The sequence below is a fragment of the Asparagus officinalis genome, chromosome 7 (assembly GCF_001876935.1).
Source record: "Asparagus officinalis chromosome 7, Aspof.V1, whole genome shotgun sequence".
In the NCBI taxonomy this organism is placed as follows: Eukaryota; Viridiplantae; Streptophyta; class Magnoliopsida; order Asparagales; family Asparagaceae; genus Asparagus; species Asparagus officinalis.
In genome coordinates this window covers 50243208-50254240 of record NC_033800.1, presented here as the reverse complement: position 1 = coordinate 50254240, position 11033 = coordinate 50243208, and the positions used below count along the sequence as shown (strand labels likewise).

The 11033-nt window shown below is 32.8% G+C and overlaps 1 protein-coding gene across 1 annotated transcript; it reads left to right on the top strand.

The window, feature by feature from the left end:
• LOC109847122 lies at window positions 232–10775 on the top strand. Its single transcript, XM_020416368.1, has 7 exons — window positions 232–2090; window positions 2189–2269; window positions 9051–9153; window positions 9249–9928; window positions 10177–10268; window positions 10345–10572; window positions 10693–10775. The coding sequence occupies exons 1-7, from the start codon at window positions 232–234 to the stop codon at window positions 10773–10775; spliced, it is 3126 nt and encodes a 1041-aa protein (XP_020271957.1).

The window sequence follows — 11033 nt, the reverse complement described above, 5'->3', positions numbered from 1 at the left end:
AGATGATACACATACGATGCTCGCGGATATGTTAACAGTTCCTAATATAGATCAATCTGAAGATGCCGAGGATGCTGACGAGTCGGGAAATGCTGCGTGACTGATCATGAGGAGCTAGCGCAGATAATGAAATTAATTAACGACAATGAAAATGATCTGTATGAGGGTTGTACCGAGTTCACCAGGTTATCATTTATGCTGCGTCTTTTGCGTATAAAGTCTCTTAGCGGAATGGCGGATAAATATTTTAATATGTTGCTTTTGTTGCTGAGAAAAGTCATTCCAAATGGAAAAGATAGCATACCAGAAAATTATGATAACGCAAAGAAGATTGTTTATGTTATAGGACTTGATTACAATAAAATCGACGCATGCCCTAATGATTGTATCCTCTACTATAAGGATAACAAAGATCTTCAGGAGTGTCCAATTTGTGGAGTATCACGGTGGGTACAACGCAAAAATTATTCAACACATGGGACAATAAGGTCTATGCTTAAGCAAAATAAGATTCCAGCAAAGGTCCTGCATCATTTTCCCTTAATACCAAGGCTAAAACGGTTGTATATGAATAAAGACACTGCTAAGCAAATGAGGTGGCACATGGAAGAACGTACTGATGATGGTAAAATCAGACATCCGGCTGATGCAGAGGCGTGGAAGCATATGGATAGAACTTTTCCTTGGTTTGCGAATGAGTGCAGGAATGTTAGACTAGGTTTGTCTAGCGACGGATTCAATCCATTTGGGATAATGAGTTCTGGTTGGTCTACATGGCCTGTGGTATTAACGCCTTACAACTTACCACCTTGGCTTTGCATGAAACAACCGTATATGATACTTTCATTATTGATACCGGGCAAGCATGCACCAGGCAATGACATAGATGTGTTTTTAGAACCGCTAATTAATGAGTTAAAACAACTCTGGACTGGAGGGGTTATTACTTATGATACTCATGCAAAGCAGTCTTTCAGACTATGTGCTATTTTACTATGGACAATTAATGATTTTCCAGCCTATACGAATCTTTCAGGTTGGTCTACAAAGGGAACATATGCATGTCCAGTGTGTGGTCCAGAATTCAAAGGTCTTTATCTGCAGCACAGTCGAAAGTTTTGTTATTGGTTTAATAGAAGGTGGTTGAACATAAAACACAGGTACAGAACTAAAAAATGGAGCAAGTTTTTTGATGATACTGTTGAGAAGAGAGATGCTCCGCGTCCATTACGTGAGGATCAGATTGTACATTTCCTTGAGATGTTCCCTGCCGTCAGCTTTGGAAAGAAGCGCTATTCGAAAGATGATTTACTTGGAGTAAGGAACTTGCGTATTAACAAAAGGATGCCAAAACGAAAGAGACAAGCACAAGTGGTGAGTGATGGGGCTAAAGTCGTAAAATTACCTTCAGGATGGACAAAATTCAGCATTTTTTTTCAACTCCCCTATTGGAAAGAGCTAAAAATACGTCACAACTTGGACGTCATGCACATTGAAAAAAATATTTGTGATAATCTTTTGTCCACATTGTTGCAAGATGCTAATAAATCAAAGGATGATCTACGAGCTCGTCGAGATCTAACTGCATTGAACATTAGAGAGGAACTGCAGCCAAAAAATGTTGGAAATGACCGATTAGAGTTGCCTGCGTCTCGTATTACAATGTCGAAAGTTAAGATGCAAACATTTTGTCAATTCCTCAAATCAATAAAGTTACCAGAGGGTTATTCCGCAAACATATCGAACTATGTCCAGGTGCAAGAAATGAAAATATTAGGGCTTAAAACTCATGATTATCACGTGCTTCTTCGTCAATTGCTACCTGTGGCACTACGCAGTACTATGCAGAATAAAAAAATAGTGAAGGTTATTATTGATTTTTGTGGATTTTTCAGAAAGCTTTGTTCTAAAGTTATAGACGCCCGTGACTTTGAGAAACTTGGAGAAAATATTTCTGAAACAATGTGTGAAATGGAGATGCTCTTTCCTCCATCTTTTTTCACAATAATGGTTCATCTTACACATCATCTCGCGGAGGAGGCTGCAATAGCAGGACCAGTCCATTATCGTTGGATGTATCCAATAGAGAGGTTAGTATTTAGAAAAATTTAATCGTTACCTATCAATATTTATATCTATTAAATGTAAATTTCTTTACATCTATATCTGATTAATATTCCTTTTTTAGATATTTGGGTTCAATGAAGCGTCAATTGCGTAACAGAGCTCGCCCAGAAGGTTCAATAGCTGAAAGTTACGTGAGAAGCGAGTGTCTCTTATTTGCCTCTCGTTATTGTAGGATCTGAAATATATACACTTGAACACTAGAGGGGGGGTGAATAGTATTCTTTTAAAATTAATGCAAAGTATATTATAAATTTCAAAGAAAAATGGCAAACTCAGAAATTCACAATAACAAACACAAGGATTTTATACTGGTTCAACCAATCCGGTGTACATCCAGTCCCCAAGCAAATCCCGCTTGAGAGTTTCATTATGATTTTGAATAAACTTACAAAATCAAACGCAAACCTGACCAATTTGTAAGTCCCTGTAAATTGCAACACCAATTAACAAACACCTTGCCAATTTGAACACCAATCTCTAAACCAAGAGATTAACCCTCTCACATCCGAGAGAAATCCTTGTTGAAGCAAGAACACAATTGATCCTATAAGCCTTGAATGTGTAGTGAAGTGCAGCAGTGGCTTAGGATTCTTTTAACCTCTGTAAATTGCCTAAATGATATGTATTTGATGAATGTTTGAAGGCAATTTCAAACTCTTCTCTTTTTCACAAAATCTGAATGTTTTTCACTTGACAAAGTACATAAAGATCAAAGCTTATGGGTATGTAAGTCTCTGCAATTTTTCTGAACAAATATATATATAGCCCTTGAAAAGACAAGTTTTTAAACTTTAAAAACGTTTAAAAACGGCTATAAAATGTCAGATATTCAAACTTTGAAAACTGGAAAAACTGTATCTGTAGTCGACTACTGTTGACATTAGTCGACTACACTGAGTCAGAAAATTTCTCAGTAGTCGACTATAATGCTCATTAGTCGACTACACTGTATTTTGACAGAAACTGATAAAATAAAATTTGAGTTCAGTAGTCGACTACTGTTGACATTAGTCGACTATACTGTAAAAACACAGAAACTTATGTTTCTGTCAAACACTTAAGTAGTCGACTATAATGTAAATTAGTCGACTATACTGTAAAATAACAGAAACTTATGTTTCTGTCAAACACCTGAGTAGTCGACTATAATCACTATTAGTCGACTATACTGTAAATTGACAGAATTATGTATTTGAGTTTTATACATGAGTAGTCGACTACTAATCTAATTAGTCGACTACTAAGAGTAAAAATTATGAAATAAAAAGTTTTTATAATCAAGTTTTAACTATAATTCTAATGTTTGTATAACACACATAGTATAAATTGTTATCATCAAAACACTATCATGGAGATATGATATTCAACATTCTCCCCCTTTTTTGATGATAACAAAATAATTTATGTATCAGATTAAGACTTAAAATAATCATACTTACTCCCCCTGCATATAATACTTACTCCCCCTGCATATATGCAAATTTAAGTCTATAACAGTATACTAAACTATAATAGTACATAAACATAACAGAACATAATTATTTCTCCCCCTTTGTTATCAACAAAGAGAGGAAGCTAAACATGACATTATTTCTTCAACATGAGCTGAAACTTCAAACAAATCATCAAGATTATGAACATAGTCCATAACTGCACCCATCCAAATAGGTAGGCAATGACTTGCCATAAAGACCAAAAGTTTCATAATGTTCATCACCATGATCTGTTTAAAATATATAGCACATGCATTATCTAACCAAACATTATCATAGATAATAAAAACACATAATTAACATAAGTGACATAGTAGCAACATAAGAAATATATTACATAAGTCCTAACAACACACAATCACATAGTTTTTGAAACTTAAACAAAATAGCATAATTGTTTTGACACTAATCATAAAAACATCTTAAGGTACTGGAGGAGGTTTCTGTCCTTAAAAATATGTATTAAGCTTTGTGTCCAAGTCTTCAAACTTCTTGATTAGGTCTTCTTGATTACTAATGATGTATGAATTCTGTGCATATAGAGCTCTTTGACCAGTTTCAAGTTCAAGGATACGTGCACTCAAAGTGTTGTATTGCACGTCTAAAAAGCAAGATGGTTCTTTAGGAAATGGTGGTGGTTGACTTGAAGAGGCTCCTGCTTGAGTTGAGGATTGTGGTATTTCTTCTTGATGAGGTTCAGGTTCATTTTGATCAGGTTCATTTTGAGGATTATGTTCTTGAATTTCAAAGTTTGTCAATTCCATCCTAGTTAGGGCATTTGAATCAAAAAATTCAATTGAACGGACAACAGAATTTTCAGATTGGAGATCGACATGGAATTTGTCAAATATTTTAGTTAGGAATGCACCATAAGGCAGAAATACTCTAGGAATAGTCAGAAGATTGTCAAAGTAAACATCAGCCCAATTAACTTGAATATTTCCCATTACAGCATATATAGCTTTTGATAAATCTAGGGAAATGAAATGAAAACTTCCAGTTTTTGGAAACAAGTTATAGGCTAGGATTCGAGCAATGAACCTAGGAATTGGACGAAGTTTGTTTGAGTTATTTAAAGGTTTACCATATCCAGAAAGAAATATATGATTAGATAACAAATCTGGATCATTTAACTTAACAGACCTAAGATAAACTCCTTGATAAGGAATATTGAAGGTTTTACCAATTGACTTTGTAGTTAAGTCAATTTCTATTCCTTTAACAAGAGTTTTGAGATTTTCAGAACCACCAATAGTTCCCACACGTTCTATATTAGTATAGAACAGTTGAACAAGAAATGGATATGTGGGTTTTTTATTTTTAGCAGAGAACAGTTCAAGTAATCCCACATTTTCAAAATATGAACTAAAATTCTAGGGGATAAAATCATCAAATTTCACAAATCGTCCTGGAAGAACTTCAAAAGATGATAATTTGTTAAATTATCGTCCTGGAAGAACTTCAAAAGATGATAATTTGTTAAATTCTTCTAATAAATCAGGACTTTTTAAATATATGATGATTTCATCATTGATAGAGGTCTTTTTAAATATATGATGATTTCATCATTGATAGAGGTGTGGGTTTGCTTAGCTTTCTTAGATCTAGACAATATTAGATAGATAAATAACAGAAAATGTAAAGATCAAGTTTAGAAGCAATACTCCAACTGTAGAAACCCTAGATTAGTCGACTATAGGTTGGATTAGTCGACTACAGAGCCTGAATGCTTGACAGATATGAAAGATTTGAAGAAATTGATGGAGAAAATTGAGAAAAGAGAAATGCCCTAACCTGAAATCGATGACTCTGAAGTAGGGAAGATAGGGTTTCGGTTTTGGGTGTAGTTAGAGGGTAGTTTTTGCTTTTTACTTTATATTTTAAGTAAGAAAACAATGTATGGTTCAGATTAGATAGTAAATTGAATGTAGGGTTAAGATTTGATCTTAAATGTATGGTTAGTATTGATGTAGTTGAAAAAGAATGGTTGAGATGAATTTTACTTAAGTGAAACGGGTATGGGTATTGGTTTTTGGGTTTAAATCAAAAAAAAAAAATCCACTTGGCTTAAAACTGTAAAACTGAAAGTTCAGAATCAGTAGTCGACTAATAGTGAGAGTAGTCGACTACACTGTAATTGACAGAAAGATGAGTTTCAGATTTTAACTCAGAGTAGTCGACTAATCTGTGTTGTAGTCGACTACACTGTAAACAACAGAAAGTTCATTTTAAGATTTTACATTAAGTAGTCGACTATAAAGGTAAGTAGTCGACTATATTGAAATTTTTCAGGAAAAAATATTAGAAAGACTTGTACATATAGTCGACTATAAGCCACATTAGTCAACTAATTAGGGTATAAATTTATATATGTTTGTTTTAAAAATTAATTTAAATCTTCAATTGAACATATACCTAATTCTCTTCTTAATTTAACATAAATTTCTTCTTTTAAGGGTTTTGTTAATATATCTGCTATTTGTTTATCTGTAGGTATAAATTCTAATGTAATGTCACCTTTTAATACATGATCACGTAAAAAATAATGTCTAATATCAATATGTTTTGTATGTGAATGTTGAATAGGATTTTTAGATAAATTAATTGCACTAGAATTATCACACATAATTGATGATATGGGACAATTTATGCCATAATCAGTTAAAGTTTGTTTCATCCATAATATTTGTGCACATGCAAGACTTGCAGCAATATATTCAGCTTCAGTTGTTGATAATGATACTGAATTTTGTTTCTTACTAAACCAAGATACAAGTGAATGTCCTAAGAAATGACTTGTTCCACTTGTACTTTTTCTATCAGATTTACATCCGGCAAAATCAGCATCACTATATGATATTAAATCAAAAGAACTATGTTTAGGATAAAATAAACCATAATTTGTAGTATCTTTAATATATCTAAAAATTCTTTTTACTGCTTTAAGATGTGATTCTTTAGGATTAGATTGAAATCTTGCACATAAGCATACACTAAACATAATATCAGGTCTACTAGCAGTAATGTAAAGAAGTGATCCAATCATACCTCGATATAGCTTTTGATCAACATTCTTACCATTTTCATCTTTGTCAAGAGATGTTGTAGTGCTCATAGGTGTTGGTTTGCTTGTTGAATTTTCCAATCCGAATCTTTTAAGTAAATCTTTTGCGTACTTGCTTTGATTGATGAAAATTCCTTCTTTCAATTGTTTAATTTGAAGTCCAAGAAAGAAATTTAGTTCACCCATGTGACTCATTTCAAATTCATCCTGCATATTCTTAGCAAATTCTTGACAAAGATTATTGTTAGTAGAACCAAAAATAATATCATCTACATATATTTGAATTAGTAAAATATCTTTATTTATTTTCTTAATAAACAATGTTGAATCAACTTTTCCAATATCAAAACCTGAAGTTAAAAGAAATTTCTTTAATCTATCATACCATGCACGAGGTGCTTGTTTAAGACCATATAATGCTTTCTTAAGTTTAAAAACATGATTTGGAAAACTTTCATGTTCAAAACCTGGAGGTTGTTCTACAAAAACTTCTTCATTTATAAAACCATTTAAAAAAGCACTTTTAACATCCATTTGAAATAATTTAAAATTCATAAAACATGCAAATGCAAGTAAAATCCTAATTGATTCTAATCGTGCAACTGGTGCATAAGTTTCATCATAATCAATTCCTTCTTCTTGATTATAACCTTGAGCAACTAATCTAGCTTTGTTTCTAACAACTTGACCAAATTCATCTAATTTGTTTCTAAAAATCCATTTTGTTCCAATAATGGATTTATTTTGAGGTCTAGGTATAAGATCCCAAACATTATTTCTAGTAAATTGATTAAGTTCATCTTGCATAGCAATTATCCATGAATCATCAAGAAGAGCTTCTTTTATATTTTTAGGTTCAATAGTTGAAATAAAAGCATTATGAGCAATCAAATTAAAATGAGATCTAGTAGTTACTTTGTCAGAAATATTTCCTATAACTAGAGGGGGGGGTGAATAGTGTTCTTTTAAAATTAATGCAAAGTATATTATAAATTGCAAAGAAAAATGGTAAACTCAGAAATTCACAATAACAAACACAAGGATTTTATACTGGTTCCACCAATCCGGTGTACATCCAGTCCCCAAGCAAATCCCGCTTGAGAGTTTCATTATGATTTTTAATAAACTTACAAAATCAAACGCAAACCTGACCAATTTGTAAGTCCCTGTAAATTGCAACACCAATTGACAAACACCTTACCAATTTGAACACCAATCTCTAAACCAAGAGATTAACCCTCTCACACCCGAGAGAAATCCTTGTTGAAGCAAGAACACAATTGATCCTATAAGCCTTGAATGTGTAGTGAAGTGCAGCAGTGGCTTAGGATTCTTTTAACCTCTGTAAATTGCCTAAATGATATGTATTTGATGAATGTTTGAAGGAAATTTCAAACTCTTCTCTTTTTCACAAAATCTGAATGTTTTTCACTTGAAAAAGTGCATAAAGATCAAAGCTTATGGGTATGTAAGTCTCTGCAATTTTTCTGAACAAATAACCTATATATAGCCCTTGAAAAGACAAGTTTTTAAACTTTAAAAACGTTTAAAAACGGCTATAAAATGTCAGATATTCAAACTTTGAAAACTGGAAAAACTGTATCTGTAGTCGACTACTGTTGACATTAGTCGACTACACTGAGATCAAACAGACTCTGTGTTTTCGAAAAATTTTCTCAGTAGTCGACTACAAAGCCCATTAGTCGACTACACTGTATTTTGACAGAAACTGATAAAATAAAATTTGAGTTCAGTAGTCGACTACTGTTGACATTAGTCGACTATACTGTAAAAACACAGAAACTTATGTTTCTGTCAAACACTTAAGTAGTCGACTATAATCACTATTAGTCGACTATACTATAAGTTCTAAAATTGTGTGTGTGCATGTGTGTGATCAAGGCTTGTACAAATATTCTAAGTAAAGAAAATATAAAATACATTATCTCTTTTGTTCTTCATTTTCTTCACTTCAAAATGCCTTGAAATCAACTTGCACTTGTATATATTCTGATATTGAAATCTGCATATAAAAGTTAGTGCACACACTGTATAAATTGTTATCATCAAAACATTATCATGGAGATATGATATTCAACAGTTATATGAGAGGGGAACAAACTGAACTTCTAGCACCCGTTGATAATAAGGAGTACACAGTTCTCTATCCTCGCGGGCTGAACAAAAATTATTCTAGCAAATTGTTAGATCAAGCGCATGCATATGTTATAAATAATCTTGAAATATTCTCGGAGTACTGGAGGTAAAATATCTAAAAAGAATTTTTAATACCATTTACTCTTTAATTTCTATTTTGACAAAATTTTTATTTTGCCAATAATAATTAAATTTATGCACATTAATAGGCAACATCAGGAAAAACTTAAGAATGAAGTTATCGGTAGTACAGCTGTACATGACATTAAAGAAAGGCATATGAAAGAATTCTCTGCTTGGTTGAATAGTGAAGTAAGTATTGTTAAATTTAGCGATATTTGTATTTCATTGATGAAAAACTTAGAAACTATTGATTTAATAGTTTGCTTATTTTTGTATATATTTAGATCCAGGAACAACTTGTCCTTAATAATCAAATATCAGAAGAAGTGAAGGTTCACGCAAAGCGGCCTTACTATGCTGTAATTCAATATGGTGGGTATCGTGTTAACGGTTATAAATTTTACACAATGGAGGTTGATGATACGAAGGTCACTCAGAATAGTGGTGTCATGGCTACCTTCTCTAAGGAATGTTTCTCAAACAGAAGAGATCAGAATCCAGTTGAAAATAATATGACATATTATGGAAGGTTGGAAGATGTGGTGGAGATATTCTACGGCTATGGTGGTCCAAATGAACATAAATACATGATGTTCATGATTCGTTGGTGTTTTACAAAGACTCAAAAGGATCCCTTTGGATTTACAATTGTCAATCTCGATAAAGAAATTGATAGTGATGAAAAATTCATGTTTGCATCTCAGGTGGAACAATGTTTCTATGTGAAAGATCCTACAGTTAAAGACGAGTGGGTTGTCTTGTACAAGGATTCTAGGGCTTATATTCAACCTTCCACGAATGAAGATTATGACGAGAGCTATATAAACAACTTCAATGAGCCAAATACAGCGATCGATGAATTCTCGTACCCTCAAAACATAGTGTTTGAAACAGATGCTTCAACAACTCGGACAGACATTCCAAATATTATCACAGACATTAAACGGATGCTCCAACAAATCGGGTCTTCATGTAACTTTTTTTAGTTTGCAAATTGTATAATAAAAACTTTAATATCACTACAATGTATCTCAATTACCTTTTGGACGATATAAATATGTAATATCTTATTTTGTATATTCAGCTTGCAAATGCCTACAAACTTGATGTGAAATGAAAAATTTAGTAATGCAACAATACATATTGTTTTTATTTTCGCCAAGCTAATTTGCATCTATGTTATATTAATTTGTATGTTTATTCAACTTGTAGATGTCTAAAAATATTAACAGGAGGTTATTCGAAGCTAACCCCAATCAAGACCAATCCACTGATGAAGAGCCTCCGAGTTCAGGAGAGATCAGGTATAACTTAGTTTAACTTACGTATTTTTATTCATGATAGATGCACAATGATAATTTATTTCTTTTATTTTTATAGGTGAGGGTGAGGAAGAGCCGACTCACATACCATTATATGCAGATCCTGCAGTTATACTTCAAGCATACATTCCTGGGATTGAGCGCGGGCCCTTACCAGCATGTGCAGAGGGGTACAGACTCAAGCAGAACGAAAAATACATGCTTGCGAAAAAAAGATTAGATGAATGGGCCCCACAGATTGATGAGATTTTGTCTGATATAAAAAATAAAATCAGACAAAGATTTGGTGAGTTTGATCAAAAACTTGATCAATTCCGAGTCTATTAATAAAAAAACATAATCAATTCTAAGAGCTTAAGATTGATTAAATAAAAGTGTTGATATATCTATTATTTCTTTTTTATAGGAGAAAAACTTTACCAGAAGAAAGGACACCAAGGAAGTGACTTTAAAAAAAAGTTACCATCGATGGTTTTCGAGCAATTGTGAGATGGGGACATAATGGGATTCCAACCGGACAGTGGGCTAATAACTTCAGCTCATACCTTGGATGTTTGATATGGAGGAGTGATAATGTGAATCCCTATTACGAGGCTTGGGAGCAGCCATTTCATGCCCTGGAGAGTATATATCGAGATTGTTGGGTAAATTCTTATATTTAGCAAAATTATTTTTCAATTCTGTCAATTGTCCATGCTTAACTATATTTTATTTTTTAGAGATATTTCAACATCGAAGACAATCCCG